At 36.3% G+C, this 21,285-nt stretch overlaps 1 protein-coding gene across 1 annotated transcript in view; it reads right to left on the reverse strand.

Moving 5' to 3' along the window:
• The window catches only part of Vwa8 (von Willebrand factor A domain containing 8), a 281,874-nt gene that overhangs the window by 177,422 nt on the left and 83,167 nt on the right, over positions 1-21,285 (reverse strand). Inside the window, 6 exon segments of the mRNA XM_090342080.1 lie at positions 1,551-1,622; positions 6,935-7,041; positions 8,892-8,998; positions 12,909-13,024; positions 17,602-17,679; positions 19,600-19,768. Of these exon segments, the coding sequence (XP_090198206.1) occupies positions 1,551-1,622; positions 6,935-7,041; positions 8,892-8,998; positions 12,909-13,024; positions 17,602-17,679; positions 19,600-19,768 (649 nt within the window).

A 21,285-nucleotide genomic window follows, 5' to 3' on the forward strand; every position in this document is an offset into this window, starting at 1 on the left:
GGATTACAGGTGTGAGCCCCAGTATGCCTGGCTAAGAATTTTTAAAAATCTATTTATTTCACCAAAATAAGAGACTAGCTACTTTATCATGCTATGAAAATTGTTGCTTATGGGATTGTTTTTATTTACAAGGAAAAGGCAGGCTTAAAGTCAATGAAGGTAATGAAACTTTGAGATAACCTCAAATTGACACCCACTTCCTTTAATTTTTCTATCTGTAAACCTTGTCACTGGCTAACAGAGCAACTTTCTAGAACACCTCTAGTTAAAAAATCCAACTGTTGGAAGTGGTATGTGGCTCAAGTGGTAGAGTGCTAGCCTTGAGCTGACAGCGCCCAAACCCAGAGTTCAAGACCCACAACCAAATGAAAAAAAAAAATCCAACTGTTCAAAAGTTCCTTTCATACGCCTCATCCGGTTTCTAATTTGCAAACTGAAGTCTGTGTAGATGACATTCTCTACCAGCAGTTTTAAGAGTATCCATTACCTCTTCCTGTGTAATTATGACAACTCACTGTTGACTTGTCAATAATTCCTAAAGCTTCATTTAAAATTGACCTTTTTTTTTCTCAGTACTCATCACTTAATATTTTAGCAAGAGAAAGGAAGGAAACTGATCAATTGCTACATACTGGTTCAAAACAAATCATGTGATTAAAAGCAAGCAGTTTCTCAGGACGGCTGTCATGCATGTGAATGACAACACCCCTATGAACAGTCCTCAACACACATCCAGACACTCAAGTCAGAGATGAAGAGAGAAATACAGCCACTTCCTGGAGGAACACAAAGATATGCTGGGAAGAATTACTGCTTAGATATATACATTTCCGTAAGACCAGTGTGAAAAAGAGGAAAGAAGGGAAGAGAAAAGCAGAACTTAGCTAGGTACGGGGGAGGGACATTCTTTTAGGAATTAGTGGAGGGTATGGGAGAAGAGAAGTAGGAATGATTCATGTGGAAGGAAAAACAGGACTGAGGACCAGAGTAGAAATAAGATATTGTAGGAAATAAGAGCTAACACAGTGAGAGAAAGAAGGAGCTCATGCCTAGGATGGGACAGGTGGGCAGAGACTCAATCCTGTACTACTGTACAGCATTCTGAAGACTTAAATAAAAGTTAAGAATAACTGGGAGCCTTTTTAAGCAAAAAGAGACTTAATCACATTTTTCTTGTTCATATCCATCTGGCTTCTGGGGGAGAGAGCAGTTTACAGTGAGCAGAGTGGGGGTACAAAGTCTACTGTTTAACTCAAGTGACAGATGATGGTGAACAAAATCAGGATGGCAGATGTGGGAAAGAAATATAAGCACCCATAAAGGAAGCTAATGGGATGATAGGAAGTCAAGTCAGGAGTTGACTTAAACCTTGAGGTAATTAATAAGGTAGCAGATGCTCCATTTTCATCTAACTCCATTCTTTTATTGTATTATATGTACAGGGGGGAGGAGGGATCATTTTCAAAAACATTCCAATAATAAGAAACCTAGTGCTTCTACGCCATTACCATCATCTATTCAATAGTGCTTAGGTTTCTGCCATAACTCACCTGGTTTCCAACTAATAACAGGTGCTCTCCAAGGAGAAAGTCTTTGAGCATATCCTCCATCACTATCATGTGCTAGACAAAAAGAAGACAGACCAGAGGTCAGCTGTGCTGTGAACAATCAAGGTGGATGTCAGAATAACTATATAGGTGCCTTCTTAGAAGGCAAAACAATAAAAGACTCATGATTTTATTTTCTATAAAACAGAGTTAATGTTACAGGTATAAATAAGTTACATAATCAGTTAGTTTGGTTAATAATACTGAAAATTTGAGTGCACTTGAGCAAGACCAACCCATATACTAAAACTAAACTGTGTCATAAAAATCTAGGCCACAGATGATAAAACTTTGAATCTAAGCTGTAATGAGAAAAAAAGAAAGAATAGATAGTTGGTATTTTTGGTGGGTGGGAAGCTGGCTGACTAGTGAAGATTTGGCATCTAATTGCTTCTTGGTCAGAGGAACAAAGTGGACAGAGACATAGTGCTGATGTCAAGGGTTTGGTTTGGTGGCAGAAAATGAGTCTATTAATTTTGGGAAAAGATACAGAATGATGAAGAACGATAAAGAGAACCTAATGAGCCAAGTTGGATGTTATGAATTTAGGAGATCACTAAGCAATTCAGTGGTCTCTGAGAAATCATGCTGTTTGATGGTCAGTGCAGTTAGTACTTGAGACCCTGAGATAGACCAGAGGATTGGGGAGCACAGACAGCAGGTTGTGTGCTGATGTACTGGTGATACCCAGCTTCACCCAGCTCTCACCCTACCCCTAAGTGTGTGCCTGTATGCTGATAGGCATACCCTGCTTTGTCCTATCCTGTGACATTAAAGCAGGTAAAAAGGGAGAAAATCAGCATTAGAAGGGGTTGCCACAGCAAGATGATTCATCCAGAGATTGTGGAGAAAAATTGTTAGAAAGAATTGTTAGAAGGAAGGAATCAGGAAGGACAGACAGTACAGAGAATAGTTAACAACTTTGTTAGATGTGGTGGTTTATGCCTGTAAGCCCAGGATTTGGAAGGCTGAGGTAAGAGAGTTTAAAGTAGAAGAATAGAAATGCCTGTATAAGTGTTTATTCCAACTTTTTAAGCATATCTGATGCAGATTAGCCTGTTCGTTTTAGGAAGAATTGTTGACTCAGAATAATTATTAGAACTCTTATTATGTTCCAGAATGACAATAAGAGGATATGCCCGCTTTAGTTTAAACCTTGTTGAAACTGTATCTATTCTTTCTCTTTTCTTTCTCTGTCAAAAGCCAAGTTAAAAAAGAAAAATAGATGGTAAGCTAGAAAAATTCTATATCATCTAGGAAATACAGAAAATTAATTTGCCTTTGTTATACATAGAAACTTTTATAATTTCAGCTCTTCGGAGATAGTTATTGGTTTGGTACAAAAACACACACACACAAAAAACAAAACAAAACAAAAAAAACCAAGAGAAAATAGGTAGGGGTATTAATTGTGCCAGGGGGTAGTTGTTTCCCTGGCCTCCAGTGAACCATTGTAACCTACTTATGGGTGTCCTATTTTTCAAGACACAAAAGAGCTATGTAGTTTTCCACTGCTGCTGTTGTGAAAAAAATTTAATCTTGTTTTTTAATCCATCTTGCCATAAGTTAAATAAACTATGAATGGCAAAGATTATATATTCTAAAGCTTTGAAATATATATTCATAGTGTTGAAAACAAGTTATTCTAAAATAAAATCTCTATTTTGAAAGCCTCTCTACAGTTACATGAAGAAGTATTAGTTTACATATATTAAATTATAAGCCAGTACAACAAAATTTTAATAAGATAGTTGAATTGTATATCCAATTTGTCTCCCTCCTTTAAGAACAGATGGTAATCTCTGATGTTTATTTTAGAGTTTTTATTTTGCTTTTTAGATACATTTGGAAATTTAATAGTTTTAACAAGGTTTAAACTAAAGCGGGCATATCCTCTTATTGTCATTCTGGAACATAATAAGAGTTCTAATAATTATTCTGAGTCAACAATTCTTCCTAAAACGAACAGGCTAATCTGCATCAGATATGCTTAAAAAGTTGGAATAAACACTTATACAGGCATTTCTATTCTTCTACTTTAAACTCTCTTACCTCAGCCTTCCAAATCCTGGGCTTACAGGCATAAACCACCACATCTAACAAAGTTGTTAACTATTCTCTGTACTGTCTGTCCTTCCTGATTCCTTCCTTCTAACAATTCTTTCTAACAATTTTTCTCCACAATCTCTGGATGAATCATCTTGCTGTGGCAACCCCTTCTAATGCTGATTTTCTCCCTTTTTACCTGCTTTAATGTCACAGGATAGGACAAAGCAGGGTATGCCTATCAGCATACAGGCACACACTTAGGGGTAGGGTGAGAGCTGGGTGAAGCTGGGTATCACCAGTACATCAGCACACAACCTGCTGTCTGTGCTCCCCAATCCTCTGGTCTATCTCAGGTCTCAAGTACTAACTGCACTGACCATCAAACAGCATGATTTCTCAGAGACCACTGAATTGCTTAGTGATCTCCTAAATTCATAACATCCAACTTGGCTCATTAGGTTCTCTTTATCGTTCTTCATCATTCCGTATCTTTTCCCAAAATTAATAGACTCATTTTCTTTTTTTAGTTTATATCATGCTTATTTATTTACTAGGAAAATAATTTTATAATTTTACTTTTTATTGGGTAGCACATTTTTATTTTACCTAAGATGACTTTCATTTGCAAAATTAATATATTAACGGGAGATGACTTGATATTATTTTTATCCAGTGTTAATGGACTATATGATTTCTCAGCTCCCTTGGGAGTTTAGCTGATTTATAAGCTTTTTTCCTATTTTAGAACTGTTTTTGCTCACAGAGGTATGATTATTTTCAAAACATAAAATGACAAACAAAATTAATTAAAATTAGAAAAATTCAGTCTGAAAATATATTCAAAATATGGATGCAAGTATTGCCAAATATATTATTAATAGACTCATTTTCTGCCACCAAACCAAACCCCTGACACATCAGCACTATCTCTCTGCCCACTTTGTTCCTCTGACCAAGAAGCAATTAGATGCCAAATTTGTACTAGTAAGCCAGCTGCCCACCCACCAAAAAAAATCAACTATATCTATTCTTTCTCTTTTCTCATCACAGCTTGGATTCAAAGTTTTATCATCTGTGGCCTAGATTTTTATGAGAGAGTTTACTGGCTGTAAATTCAGTCTCTCTCTTAACCAATGAGTTCTCAGTATTGACCCAGGTACTTTGTTCAAAATCTTGTCACTTCATTTTTCAAAACTCCCAAAATAACTGGTAATACTTTAGGAAAAAAGGATATTTCTTACATTTCTGACCTGAATTCCTCACATTCATCTCCTATCACTTTTCTTCTTCTACATTGTATTTTAGTTAAGGGCACAGCTTGTAATTTCTACTTCTTTAGTTTACTTTCCCACTAGACTCTCCCTGAAGGAGAATCTTTGTCTTTCACCAAACACAGAGCTCCATACACTCTACTTCCTAAATAACCCTATGATGTGACCTACAGCTCTCTGGCCTTAGTAAGAGGCTACTAATCCCCCTTTGCTCAAATTTCTCCTACTCACTAGTCAAAGTGCAATATTCCTTAACAAAACATTTAATGAAATAATACTCCTCAGTACAAACATTCAAAAATTTATTCTTAGGTTTTTTTTATTAATCCCCTAAGCATTTATTTATTCAGCAGTGACAGGCTATTTGTTGGACATTCAAAATAAAGGAAACAGAGAGTTTTTCCTGAATGATGGGGAAGAAGACATTTTGAATGTCAGTTTCAATGTGATGTGATACAGGGCAACAGCACATGGAACAAGATGAGATAGATGCACCAAATCTGTAAAAGGCACCGAAGATTACTGTTCCAGAAATAAAGTGTGGCATAAGAAATAGTAACATGTCATAAATGAAAATGTAATCCAGTCACTGTTACACAAATTGGTGTACCTAGAATTTTCTTCATTAGTGGCTAAGGTTCATTTGGAGACAGGTTATGGAAAGTCCCTCAGGCACTCTGCAAGAAGTTCAATCTTCAGTGTCTATGTCACAAACACCATGGCAACAGACACTGTGTTCAGAGGCACATAATCCTCCTCCTTACTGAATTTCCTACATCTCTATACTGTGAAGTCTTTTCTTCGACCTTCATAATAGTAGAGTTAGCTGATTCTTTTTTTTCTTTGTCCTTTTCTACCATGTGGACTTAGTATGATTTCTTCAATACTTGGAAATATTATAATTTCCTTCTACTCATGACTTTTCTTCATTTAATGACACTTTCGTTCTACAATTTATATAGAACTTTACTTTCTCCTCATTCTCTATGGATTATGTGAAAACAATCATGTTCCTGAAGAAAAATAAAACTCATATTAACTAGGTATGGAAGGAATAAAAGCAAGATTAGGGTTATGTCTTTTGTTGTAATACAAATAGTATAGTTTTAATAGATTTCCAATTTTTTTAGTCAAGATTTTTGAGACAGAAGAATTTGCTTAGAAACCTTTCATAAAGTATATTTAATATCTTTAAGCAAATAAATTAGGATACTCCTTGAATAACAAACAGAAATGGAGGTCATATATCAAAAGAAATTCTATTTTAATTTTGCTAACTTCTTGATATAGTGAAAATACTAAAAAGTTATAGGGTAATTTGTAAAGGATATGTGATTGTTCACATACAGATTAATGAATGAGTATTACAGAAAATATTTTTCATTATAAAAGAAATATTTAATCACTTAAAAGAAAACCTGGGGAAAAAAGCAGTATAAGTAATTTTCACTGAAAAGTATCTTGTGAAATTGAAAATCTATAAGAAGCTTTCTACACGCTGAATTACTTCTGTGTGTTGGTGGAACAACAACTGTTAGTTTTCAAACAAGAAATTCTCTATCATAGTCCCTTGAATGAACAGACAAGAAAAAGAAAAATTGTACTAATTTTCAGGAAAAGGAAAGAGGCATATGGAAAAGGAGTTATAAAATAAATTCTTCTTAATCTTCTAAATGGTTTAACTAAAGAGCAAACAAAAGGAGCCTGAGTAGTTATATTTTAAATTTATTAGTGCATTTGCTGAAGTCTAGTCATACACTACTTGTGTATGTATGTGAATAAAATCTACAGGCCTAATCATAGTAACACTTTGTCAATTTTTAAGTAACTCTGGAAAGAATTTTAAGTTTCACAATGCTTTAATAAAAGATACATGGACATTTCATTTTTAATCACTGGGTCTGAATTTAGGGTATATCAAATAAAATTAAGCATCAGTCTCACTGGGATCAGTGTGAAGTACGATAATGAACATAGTTTCTCCAATAATGCACAGCAATACTTTACCTGAACGTTGTCATAGAAGAGAACATCAGGGACTTTCATTTTCTCATGGGCATTATGTATCGGTGCACTAACAGTGCCAATCCGCAGAGATCCAGATTTTACCTCACCTGAATGTTACACAAGAACAGGAAATTAATCATGGTAGTCCTATGAACAATATCCAGAGAAGCAAAGTCTACCCAACATAGAATGCAAAATAGCTTCTGTAAGAGATGTGAACTTCAGGGGTTTTAATTTAATATCTCAAGAAATAAGCTTAAAGAGGGTAATAAAATATCTATACACAGCTTATTATACACATAATAAACTTCATTTAAAGTAATATATCTGACACACACCATATAGATATCTAGAACTGATACATTAAAAAAAAACAACAACCTAGAATTCAGTCAAGTTCCAAGCATAAACTTCTTCAGAGTCTATAATACACACAAAGCCAGATACATACTCAAATGCTCTGAAGCACCCTCAGACTCATTGAAAACCTCCACAATAGATTTCGCTAGAGCTCTTGTAAAAAATGTAGGTGAGCAGGGCACTGGTGGTTCATGCCTGTGATCCTAGCTACTCAGAAGGCTGAGATCTAAGAATCGTGCTATCCTGGGCAGGAAAGTCCATGAGACTCTTAACTCCAAACAACCATGAGAAAACAGGAAGTAGTGCTATAGCTCAAAGTAGTAGAATGCTAGCCTTGAGTTCCAAGTCCCATGATTCCCCCTCCACCACTCCCCTGCCCCTCCCCCCCAAAAAAGTACAGAGAACCAACCCCTCACTTGAACTGTAACTTTAAGCAATGATCCAAAGATGTCTATTTTCAAATAACACTCAGGTTGTTGTGACACCCAGCTACACTGGGAACTTCTGCTAAATAATTACAAAATTATTCTGTAGTAACTGTTATTGTGTTCCCTATTTATTTCAAAAGTTGGACTAGATTATAAGCTTGCCAGAGCAGAAAATCATTAACAATTTCCAGAGGTCAGAATATGCTTCATCTACATTCCTATAGTAACCAGATACCAATGGCAATTGACACTTTCAAAAAAATAAGATAAATACAAGTATTGTAACATTAGTAACTAAAATAGTAAGAACTATCAATTACAGAAGTTTTTAATGCACAAAAAGCCAAAATAGATTTACGCTCTTTTATCCTCTTATAATTTCTAGTAACAAAACAGACAAAAATTATGAAGAAACTAAAGATATAAATTAAGAAGTTTTCTTAAAATCACCCAACTGCTATGAGTAGAGCTTAAAATAGAATTTAGTGTACTGGACATTTTATTAAGTACAGTGTGTTCAGTATTCTGACTCCAAATAAAATTCCATCCTGTGGAAATACCCTAACAAGCAGATACGTAATTACAATCCCTTCACCCATCTTGTTTTTTTCCTAGTTCAAATAAGAAATTCAATTTGTTTCTTCTCTAGCAGCTATTTTTGTGCTAAACCATTTGGAAAGACAAAAAGAGAAAGCAACATTTGCTTCTATGGAGTATCATGAACCAAATTTTTGAGCTAAAAATAATCACACTGTCTCCTTGCTTAATCACTAGGCCTGCTACACACAAACCAGAGCACAGCAGATCTCAATAGTAACTTCTTTCAATGGATTCCTGCCATTTCTATGTTATTTACAAGTTCTATAAGCTGAAAATTTACTATCTATTTACTATCAGTAGGCCTCAAAAATGGTTAGACAAGTTGATGTACAGAAGGACTTTTTAGAGCCTTTAACACATTACTATCAATTGTGACTCTTGTGAGTGGGCAGAACTGTCCTAGGTTATTATATAAAGTAAATACTTAAAAAAATACACACATTTCTTCAACTCAACACATAAAATTGATAGAAGACAAAAACATTTCTAACTAGGTTTAAATGAAAAATACTATCAAATGTTTTGATAATTGTTATTTTACTTAAGAAAGAATGAAATCAAATACTTACATTTGAAATCTACAGGTTCTGGCTCCAGATTATCATCAATATTTGTTTCTATTGCAGCATCTGCCAGATTTTTCTCCAATGCTGACCTAGCAAGGATGGGTAAGAACCTGGTGAAGGGAAGGGAAAAGGAAAGATAAGGCTGAATTTTTCTGTGATTTGTAAATATCTTTTAATACATGTACAGAATATATATATACACACAGAATGATTTTTAATATACACACAAAACTTTATCACAATTGATTAAGAATTTCAGCCTAAGTCTGTGAAATCCAAACCATATAAAATTTTAGAATAAATATAAACATACAGAATGTGTGAATTATATTTGTGGAATCTCCCTTTTTTTTTTTTGGTGGGTCATGGGGCTTGAACTCAGCCTGGGCACTGTCCCTGAGCCCTTCACCTCAAGGTTACTATCCTACCTTTGGGCCTGAGCACTGTCCCTGAGCTCTTCAGCTCAAGGCTACCACCCTACCCTTGGGCCAAGCCCCACTTCCCATTTTTAGAGGTTAATTGGAGATAAGAGTCTCAAGTCCTATTGTGCCCGGGGTGACTTTGAACCTTGATCCTCACATCTCATCCTCCTGAGTAGCTAGGATTACAGGCGTGAGCCACCATGGCCAGCTGTAGAATCTCCTTTAATAACTAAATAAAGCTTATCTGTAATTAGTAATATTCATTTATATACAACATTTTGCCAAATAAGACAATTTTCTTCCATAACTAATTTAATACAGCTGATAAATCTTATTTATTGTGTAACTGGCTTGCTAAATTTTAAGTAGATAAAATAGCAATATCAAGTCTGATCTAAATTGGCAACCACAAATTGGAAATCAGTGGTAGTAGATGTGACATTTCTCTTAACTTCTAATAGAAATTATTTAATGAAAGATTACCCAACTTGCTTTCTTCCTTCCATTAAAAACAACCTCCATATCGTTTCTTAAAGAACTGAAAATAGACCTTCCCTACGATCCCGCCATACCACTCCTGGGCACTTATCCTGAACATCATAACCCAGGATATGATAAGGATACCTGCTCATCTATGTTCATCTCTTCACTATTCACAATAGCCAGGCAATGGAAACAATCCAGATGCCCTACTGCAGATGAATGGATACAAAAAATGTATATATATATATATACACACATACATACAGTGGAATTCTACATAGCCAACAGACAAGAAAAATATGGCATTAGCAGGGAAGTGTATGAATCTATGGTAAATCATGTTGAGTGAGACAAATCAAGACCAAAGAAACAAAAGGCACATGGTATCCTTAATATGTGGCTATTAGATCCAAACAGTACAAGAGCGAGGACTCAAAATTTGCGGACCCAATGCTATGGACATGGTAATGGAAATATAAACACAACTACATAGACATAAAAATGCATGATTCTAAAGACATAATGTTTTATTACATAGATTAATACGTATCTATGACATACAAACCTTCAGCCTAATTTTAATTATGTTCTAAAATCTAAGTGCCAGTGATTGTATATAGAGATTCCCTTCTTGAATACTTATTTGTTAAATACATCATTTGAAATAGGATGTAAAAATCAATGTTAATAAATCTTTAATAAAACAAAACAAAACCTCCATATACATTATATACATATGTTGTCAAAGCAACCATTTGGGGATTGCAATTGCAAACAGACTGTGGGTTCTGCAATTGCACCATGAGCCTGGAATAGGAAATGCTTTCCCACACTCACAAAGAAGGTTATGCCTACAATATATGATTCTAAGTGAGTGTACACTAATCATCTTTAATCCATGATTACCTGCACTACACTACTATAAACTAATCACAATGCGCTCCAGTGTTCCAAATAAACATACTAACAACATCTCACTTTTAATTTCAATCCTCAGAGCTATAAATCTTTAGTGATGATTCTCAGAGGCCTGAATATAAACTCTAGTAGTAGAAAGGCTGATGTGAGCCAGAAGGCAAATACTTGACAGTGTAAAGGACTATGGGGTAATATTTCCTGTCCCTGTCATATTCAAAGCACAATATATCTAGCAGCACATCCTATTTAATGCCTCATCCTGGTCCTATAATTCTAGCGCTGTAGCTCTTCATCTCTGTATCGAGTAAGACTTAATCTGTTGTTTACTGCTACTTTTCTCCACAGTTCTTTTTTCTTATTTTGCATTTTCGGAGTCAGTGTTTACCATGTAGCCCAGGCTGGCCTTGAACTCACAAACCTGCCTCATCTTCCTGAGTGGTGGCTTACCAGCAAGTACCACCACACACAATTCTTCAAAACGATGTCCTCACCTATCTTACAGACCCAGTCACTGGCTTTCATCTTGGTTTTTGAGCTCTTGTCCTGGTGTTAAGCCTAACTTTTCTCTCAGCACTCTCCCACAAGCCTTGAAGCTGTATCTCCACTTCCTGTCAAAGCACCTGGATCATCTTAGACTTAGTTGATATTTCCTCATGTCCTTGAAATCTCCACTTCCTATCCATGTACATTCACACTGACCTATATTCAAGACCTTCTACTTTGCCCTCCTAAGTCTAGGGAAAGGGAAAAGTCTAGTAGAAAGACTGAGAAGGCCAAGTGTGGCAGCTTATACCTGTAATGTCAAAATCAGAAGTCTGAGGTAGGATGATTTTGAATTTGAGCCAACATGGGCTACAAAACAAGACCCTGTTTCAAAATGAAACCATACAAAGCAGCCTTATTTAAATTGTGTAATGTATTAGCTAATTTACACTGGTAGTCTTAATTTTTAAATTTACAAGCAGTATTGGGATAATTAATATAACTTGTAGTATATGCTATTTATAAACACAATTTGCTGTATTTGTGAAAGGAAATAAGTAGGACAAGGAATTAAACTCAGCTACAAGAAAAACTGCCTACTATATACCTAGCCTTAAAATTCTTTTCTCCTAAATAAGATAATGCACTGCCTCAAGTAAGTCAGGATAACTGAGGGCCAGGCTGATTACTTTTTGCAGACTGTGAACATAGACTATCAATGAAATTTATAATTCTTTTTTTTAATAATTTTTTATTGTAATTAGTAAAAGGGTTACAGGATATTTGCCAGATAGAAGGTGCATTAATTCACATACATTGATACCCTTTCACATGTCTTGGTACCCATTTCCCTCCCCCCCACCCCCCACCCCTCTTGGTTTTCCCCCCTTCCCTATCAAATTTCAAATATCCAAATACAAATAAATTCAATATATCAGATAACAAACTGAGATACTATACCAATATGAGATAACCAAGGGACAGCAAAGGAGATGAGAGACAACATAGTACATTAAGGACAACAATCATTCATTATATGGCTTTTGTTTCAATATCCTGGAGGTCCTTTCAATTAGCTTCACATTATATGGCCTTATGTATCAAGATTTTGCTCTATTGCAAATCTCTGCTAGTAGAGCCCAAGGTTTCTACTGATTATGACAAATGAGGGAAACCATTGAGCCTAAGTTCCTTTGTCTGGCTTACTTCACTTAATATGATTTTTTCTAAGTCTTTCCATTTCCTAACAAATGGGGCAATGTCATTCTTTCTGACAGCAGCATAGAATTCCATTGTGTACAAATACCACAACTTGTTGATCCACTCATCAACTGAGGGACATCTAGGTTGGTTCCATATCTTTGCTATGGTGAATAGTGCTGCAATGAACATTGTTGTGCTAGTGGGTTTAGTATATCCTTGTTTCTGGATGGTTGGGTAAATGCCAAGTAGTGGGATTGCTGGGTCATAGGGGAGTTCTATGTTTAGCCTTTTGAGGCACTGCCACCCTGCTTTCCATAGTGGTTGAAGGAGTTTGCACTCCCACCAACAGTGTAGTAGTGATCCCTCCTGGCCACATCCCCTCCAGCATCTGTTGTTATTCGTTTTCCTGATCCTGGCCATTCTAACTGGAGTGAGGTGGAATCTTAGAGTTGTTTTGATTTGCATGAAATTTATAATTCTTGAGCTCACTGGAAAAGGAAACCGGGGTTACCTGGAAAGACAGGCTTTTGTAACAGCACTGTGAAGGTTTTCATTAGGATACTGTGACAGCCGGCGAGCGATCCTCAACAGTTGCCGGGTAGAAAGAGATGCTGCTAAAGATTGTGCCTATCAAAAGGCAAACACAGCCTGTTAAGAGTCTTGCTTCAATTTGTTAAAGTCCCTTTAGATGATACATAGCAGAATTCATTACTCCCGAGAGACAAAGCCAAATTTAAATAGATGTTGTTAATGAATCACATATAAAAAGAAACTGAAATCAATTTATACTTAAGATATCCTTGAAGATGGCTTTTAAAACAATTATAGATTATCAATTAAATTATCAGCTAAATTCAGTTGAAGTATTTAAATTTTGCTAATTGCATGTTGAGGTGGAAAGGCTGGGTAGTGGAAGAGTGTTCTATGATACAGGTTAATACTTATCCTTTGGATAATCATCATGTACAACTAACTATTCTGTCGTAGTTTCTGTTTACAGACAGCTGACTTTTTAACATTCTAGAAATGCTTCAAGCTTTATGTAAACCAGTGGTTTCTGAAACACAGAAGAAGACTTGTGGGAAATTTACTTTGTCATTTGAGTCTTCCCTGTACTTACAGAATAATTTCATCTTGTTTTCTTGGTGCTTCCTCAAATTTGTAAAGTTGGTAACATAGAGCCCAGGCCATGGGTCATGCTCAGTGAATATGTGCTGACTGGAGCTTTAAATTCTCCCAGTAGATAACATAGTCTAGTGGTTCTAATAACCACTGTATTTATAGACTTTCAAGTTATTCAAGCTGGGTTCTTATCCGTTAACTATGTTACCTTGAAAGTTGACTTAACCTTTCCAAACCTCAGTTTCCTCCTGTTTCCTTATCCTTTTTTTTTTTTTTTTTTTTTGCCAGTCCTGGGCTTGAGCTCAGGGCCTGAGCACTGTCCTTGGACTTTCTCAAGGCTAGAACTCTACCACTTGAGACTCAGCACCACTTTCGGCTTTTTCTATATATGTGGTACCAAGGAATCGAACCCGGGTCTTTGTGCATGCTAGGCAAGCACTTTAACCACTAGGCCAAATTCCAGGCCAATGTTTCCTTATCTTTTAAATGTGTATAGTAATGACCTGATCTTTGAAGTTGTTCTGAGGATTAAAAAGAGATTCTAATTCTTAAGCACAGGTCAGAAAAACATGAGCACTCAATAAGACGCAAATTATTCAAACATTCAGCCTCTTCACAATCAAGCAGAGGAAAGGGATAACACACTAACACAATTTGAATGAAACAGATGATTACTGGCTTAATTCCCAACTCAAGGCAACAAAGGAAAGACGCACTTTTGAAGCTGCTGGACCTGGGGAAAGGGTAGGGGAGGTACAGCATGCCAAAGTGACAAAAACAGTAAGTGGCCCTGAGCACCTTTGGAACTGGAAGAGATTATAAAATTAAGAAAAGGTTCAAAATGGATGAGGAGAAAATGTCATAAACACCTCAGACATTTGCTTATCTCAACAGTTTTGCTCAGGTCCTCTCTATAGGTTCTAAAGGGGAAAAATAGATTCCTCCTTCCTGACAAATTTCATAATTTCATAGATACCACTAATAGGATATTTCATAGTCTACTGCTAACTGGATAGTTCAGCTACAACTGACTTAAACAGGCCCCTGGGTGCCAGATTAGGAATATGACTCTTACCTGTGCTTTCTGATTTGTTTTTGTTGTTTTAAAAAAAATTATAAGTTTCAAAGAGCTCATGCAAACAGTTGATTCATCCTTGTTGCAATAAATTTGCATTTGCAACACCGAGACAATATTTAAATATAGAAAACCATAAATTATATTTCAAAATAGCATATAATTTAATGCTAAAATAAGTGGGACAGTTAACATTTGCTACAGTGGTTTAAAATGTTCACGTGGGCAGAAAAAACACTATGAACCAAGGCATGAAAGGAAAGGAACGGAGTCCATAGAGAATGTACCCCAGTTCAGTAGTAGTCCTGCTAGGAGGTTTGCTCTCAATCCACACCAGGGAATGAGAGTTTGAGAAGTTTGACCTCTTCTTACAAGCAACAATGCATTGCTGTGTGCAAAGCAGTAATACAATTTTTCAATCAGATTAATACAGTCCTCATTCCTAACATGACAGCACAGGAGATGGGTGAGACAAGTGGAGGAGAAAGAACATTCCAGGCATCATGGGAAGCAGAGACATCTGAATACAAGCTGGAGTTACAAGTAGCAAGACTCCCAACTCTGAGCAGAGTTGAGGGTACTCGTTTATAGCAAGTCAGGCTGACAAAGCAACAGGGTCAGATGAACTGGCAGACCCACTTGGTAGGGGCTATCTTCAGCCGATGAGCAGAGAGAAGTAATTCCTAACAATTTTCAGAAGTCACTCCAAGGATAACATATATGACTCATTTGCTCCTGTACTTAGCAGTATCTGTTGAATACTAGCTGTGTTGTAGGGAAGAGTCTTGATACTAGAGATAGTGCAGGAAACAAAACAAATAAAAACCCCTGCTCCATGAACATAAAACCCAAGTGAGGGCACCAACAGCAAAAAAAAATGGCTAAAAAACAAGTTTATGTGACAGGTGCTAGTGGCTCATATCTGTAATTCTAGCCACTCAGGAGGCTGAGATCTGAAGATCAAGGTTTGAAACCATATCAGGCAATCAAGTCCATGGTAGTCTTATCTCCAATGAACTTCTAATGAAGTCAGAAGTGGAACTGTGGCCCAAGTGGTAGAGTGCTGGCCTTGAGCAAAAAAGCTCAGAGACAATGCCCAGTCCCTGAGTTCAAGATCCAGGACTGGCACATCGATGTGCTTGCATGTGAGTGTACACACACACACACTCACACACAGAGGCTTATTATGTGAAAAGTTCATGAGCAGCCAGGGATGGGAGGTTGTAATACCACACTGAAATAGGTGACATATGAGCAAATCTGAGCAAGGTAAAAGGGAACCTGTAGCTGTCTCAGAGGAGTATATAGACAGAGGAAATTCCAGTTGGCAAAGGCTCTAAGGCAGGGCCTCTCTTGTCTGTTCTTTGAACACACAACCACACAACTGAAAAGAATAAGCAAGAGGGAAAGGTTAAGTGAGGTCCTAGGAGTATTTAACAGGAGATCTATGAGAGCTTTGGCATTAATACACACACACACACACACACACACACACACACACAAAACCACATCATAATCTTCATAATCTATGATGTATGTTACTTTCTATAGCAAAGTCATCTCTGCAGATAAAATCAAGATGGAGATGTTGAAATGGTGGAAGCATTCTAGATTATCTGGATGAGCACTAAATGAAATCCTGCACATGACTGTAAGAGGAAGGCAGAGGGAGACCTGAAACCAAATACAGAGGAAGAAGGTGATGGAGGAAGGAGGTTACAAGTCCAGGCTTGCTGGATGATGACACTGGAGACATCAAGGAGCCTCCTCTGTAGCTTTCAGGGAGTTTAGTTTGACTGATTATGGCTCAGTGATAATGGTTTTAAACTTCACTGTCCAGGGCCCGGGAGTTTGGCCTAGCGGTTAAAGTGCTTGCCTAGCAAGCACAAGGACCCGGGTTCGATTCCTCGGTGTCCCACATGCACAACCAAGCCGGAAGTGGCAGAGACGAGACACAACCAAGCCGGAAGTGACTGAGACGAGACTGCAACAAGCGACAGAGAGCGGAGGCGAGCGAGCGGGGCCAAGCGAGCAGGGCCGGAGCGAGCGGGGCCAAAAAGAGAGAGAGAAGGGGGCCAAAAAAAAAAAAAAAAAAACTTCACTGTCCAAATAGGGAATTTCTTTCCTCTTTAGCTACCAATTTATGGCAATAAGAAACTAAACAAAAATCATGTGATGAATGAACTACTGGTAAAGAGGGCAGTGCAGAGCAAGTAACCAATATCCCAGGAGCTTTGTTCCTAGGGCAGGTATTGACAGTAGATAAGAGAACAAATATGATTACAAGATGCTATAGAGAAAATTTGCTTTCAGATTAAGAGAAGACATCAAGAAAATAAAGAATCAAAAATAATGTCAAACTTTCTAATTTAGGTAATTTAGTAGTAGTTTTCTAACAAGGTCATGGAATGAAATCACAAACCTAAATGGATTTAAAGGAAAAAGATACCTTAGTTGTATATGTAGAATTTATAGACACTTCAAATTACCCAGTTGTAAGGTAAAGCTGACTAGGCAGCTACTACTAAGAAAGTCTTTACATATATATGTTTGATCACTGCAAACTTCTGACTGAGGTAGATGGTAGTATTCCTATTTTATAACTGAAAACAGAGACTCAGTTAAAAATAGCCCTTTATCTTTTGACTCTGCCATCTTTGGATGGAAACACAAGGAACAGTAAAAAGAAGTTAGAGGCTAGATAAAGGCACAGACATTAACTTAAAGATGAGACTTAAAACAGTAAAAATAGATAACTCTTCTTAGTGAAGGAGACACAGAAAACAGAGCAGAATCTCCAGGAGCCCCAAATATTTCTCGGGAGCTAAAAGTATTCTGTAGGACATGAACCAAGAGCTGGAAGAAATGTTCACATCACTGATATCAGAGTTAAGCATATGCATAGGATAAAAGCACAGCATTAAGGATAAAAATACCAGCTTAAAAATAGCTTGTTAAGTTGCAGCATGTAAACAACAGAAAATCCTGTGGGAAAATCCAGACTTACCGTTGGATCCTGGGTCTCTCTGAGTTTGTGTGTAAAAGATAACAATTTATTCAATGCTTCCTGAGGTATATTTGGCACCTATTTTATGAGAGAATTGAGGAAAAACAGGAAGAATAAATTGGGAAATCTGCTCAGCCAACCACAAATTAAGACTATGTAGTAAATGATATTTGTTAAATTTTTAGAAAGACTCTGATTATTGATTACATGCTTAACTTATGAATAAATTGCTAGGCCAATTTATCAGGAAATACTTAAGCCTTAGCTTTCCACTGAAAAATAGAACAACTAAATGGAGCTGTGACTCAAGTAGTAAAGCATTATTAGCCTTCAGCACAGAAGCTCAGAACAGTGCTCTGGCCTTGAGTTCAAGCACTAGGACCAAAAATAAAATTAAATTAAATTAAAAAATCAGGCATATAAAACCAAGAGACTTTTTCACCCTCAGAAAACAAAGAAATTTCTAACTTAATTTTTTGAATGGTATATGGTGTAGAAAGGTTATAATTTCCTGTTTTAGTAGTTTCAGAGTATTTCCTTAATCTCTTATTTAGGCATTTCCTTACTTTATTTAGCAGAAAATTTATATATATCTAAGTGACATATTCGACTCTAGTGCGATGAATTTTCAAGGTGCCTATTTTTCTCAAAGACTTTTAAAATACATACTTTAGAGCCACAATCAACTTCTCAATGAACTCTGAATTTTAAACTCTAACAAACCTTAAGTGATTAAATATTTAATTAAACTTCAGGAACTTTTTTTTTCCTCATGTGACAAATAGTTAAAATTTAAAAAGACCAGAGAGAATTTCTTAAATAAGAGCTGGCATAATGTAACTGTTTCAAAAGACTACTTACTGCTCAATATTTCTTTGGTCATTTAAGCAATCAGATTATCCTCATTTTCAGATGAAGGTATTTACCTTCATAACTGAGGTTATGAGGTATTTACCTTAGATCTAGAAGCTTAGAGGTAGGGGGATTTTGACACATAGAACCCAGCTAATCAACACTGAAGCAAATGTACTTGTATATAACCATAAAACAGAATCTGAGAACAATTATATCACTTGCTATTTCAAAGAGTATGAATGTTATTGATGTAAAATATCAATTGCTAGTGATCTAGAACAGCATTGTCCAATAGAACTCGATAATGAAAATTTTCTTTATCTGTGCTGTCTAACAAGGTAGCCAAAAAGCCTTATAGAGATGGCTACTGAAATGTGGCTAGTACTATTACAACAAGTAGTGTAGTTGTAGAAGTTCAAAAGTATTAAACACATGTTTGGTTAAGGCAGACACTGAAATTAATGGAACACACGAACACACACACACACACACACACACACACACACACACACACACACACACACACACACACACACACACACACACACACACACACACACACACACACACACACACACACACACACACACACACACACACACACACACACACACACACCAGAAACCATGGAAGCTACCAGATGACTAGTCAGGTGAATGTAAGATTTATTACAGCCTTCAGTCAGGACTGTGAAAATTTACTATTTTCTACAAATCTAAGGAACTAAAATACATTTGGCCACTCTTCACAGTAGGAACTTAAAAAAATAGTCAGCTTTGGCTGAGTATAAAAGTATTTGTAAGACTGCATCCACAAGAGGGTAGAGGAGAGGCGACCTAGATCTTTGGTATTCAAAATCTGGTCTGAAGACCTAGCAAAATATACATTACACAGAAACTAATCAGAATGCAAATGTTATATACCACAAACCGACCCAACATCTATGGAAATAGAGCTGAGATCTTTTTTTTTTTTTACCAATCTCTTTCAGATTTTGAAAAATATTGAAGCTTTAAAACTATTGACCTATATCCCATATGAAGAAAAATACCAAAAATATTTAACTATGCTCCTGCATCTATTAGGGTGCCTTAGTAAAAGAACAGCTATAGACATTAGACTAGAGTGGGCCTCATTTCTTACCATTGCCTTAATCACTTGGATTTCTTCACTTTTAACAAGTGGCTTCATATAATGGAAAAAGAACATGGTTAAGAATTCTGGTCCCAGCCACAGCTGTGTTGTGCTTCCAATAACAGGGGGTTCTGCCAAAGCTATGATTCTGAAGGAGGGGTGGATAGGAAAAATGGATCTAAAAGGAGAAAAAAGAAAACACACATTAAAGAAACTTCACATTAGAAATCAGGTCATGGTAGCTGAAACCTAGGCAATGATAAACTTATCATTCCATAAATAATGCAAAAAATGATTATCCAAAATTGGGGTTTCAAGAAAAAGCCAAGTATCCCAAGATCCTAAGATTTAGAGAAATGAAATAACTACTTGTTAGTAACAATTATTGTATACCATCTATTCATGAAACTCTAGCTCTTATCTAAGTCACTGCTTTTGATGTGTTGTTGTATCTGTAATAAATTCTCTCCAGAGTTCTTTAAACTGGATGAAACTCCATCTAGTTCATATTTGTTACATGGATCTTTTCTATTTTTTTAATTGTTAGGATAATGTATAGAGAGGTTACACATACATTCGTCAGGTAGTCGGTGCATTACTTCTCACACGTTGATACCCCTTCTCATGTTTTTGTCCCCAATTCCCTCCCCTCACCTCCTCCCAAACATCGTGTTTTTCCCCTTCCCTTTCCTATTTCAAATAAACAAATAAACATATATGCAATATACCAGGTAACAAGGTCAGATACAGTAACAATATGAGATCAACCATGAGGACAAAAAAAGAGAAAAGAAATAACATAGTACATTAAGAACAACAATCACACAAGATAAAGCTCTTGTTTCCATATTCTAGAGTTCCTTTCATTTAGTCTCATCCTATTTATTTACTTTAAATATCCTGTCTTGCAAGGAGCCCAGTCTTTATCAGCCACAGAAAGACCTCCTAAGTAGCTGTAATTATAGGTATAAGTCACCACACCCAGCAGAAAGTTATGACTTTTAAAATGATCTATTTAAAAGCCTCTGTTAGGAAATCTGAGGAAGCATGTAGTTACTCTACAACACACAAGAGAAAAAGATGACTTTGTTAGTGAAGTAACCTGAGTCATTGTTGACTACAAATTCCTTGTGATCTAATCGTAGGATTGATGTTGCCAGTTTTTATCAATTTTAAAACCAAACAGAAATACATTTTTGCATGGTAAGACAGTTCTTGTTGAGAAGAAAGAGATAAAACTCAAACACTTGCCTAGATTTTCAGAAAGCAAAAATGCAACTATATAATTGGCATCTCATCTTTGAACATTACACTAGAACTCCAGTAAAATGATTAGGTAGCTAGAATACCAGGGGGTAGAACATGTGTGGAAAAATCAGATGAGTTCAGATTTAAAAAAAAAAAAGATGAAAAGAAAAAGAAAGGCAAGTCCACTAAATTCCTGGCTTTATAATCTGTAATTTCAAAGGCCACATGTTAATTTGTAAGCCAGGGAAAGCAATTTTAGAAATCACCATCTGCAGGATTATCTCAGGTTTAAAAAGAAGATGTAAAAAAACAAAAAAGAAGATGTAGCCAGGCACTGGCGACTCATCCCTGTAATCCTAGGAGTCTAGGATTAGAGGATCATGGTTCAAAGCCGGCCTGGGAAGCAAAGTCCACAAAACTCTTAAAAAGCTCAAAGTGCAGCTGTAC

The sequence above is a fragment of the Megascapheus bottae genome, chromosome 11, assembly GCF_031878675.1.
Source record: "Megascapheus bottae isolate mThoBot1 chromosome 11, mThoBot2.hap1, whole genome shotgun sequence".
NCBI classification, from domain to species: Eukaryota; Metazoa; Chordata; class Mammalia; order Rodentia; family Geomyidae; genus Megascapheus; species Megascapheus bottae.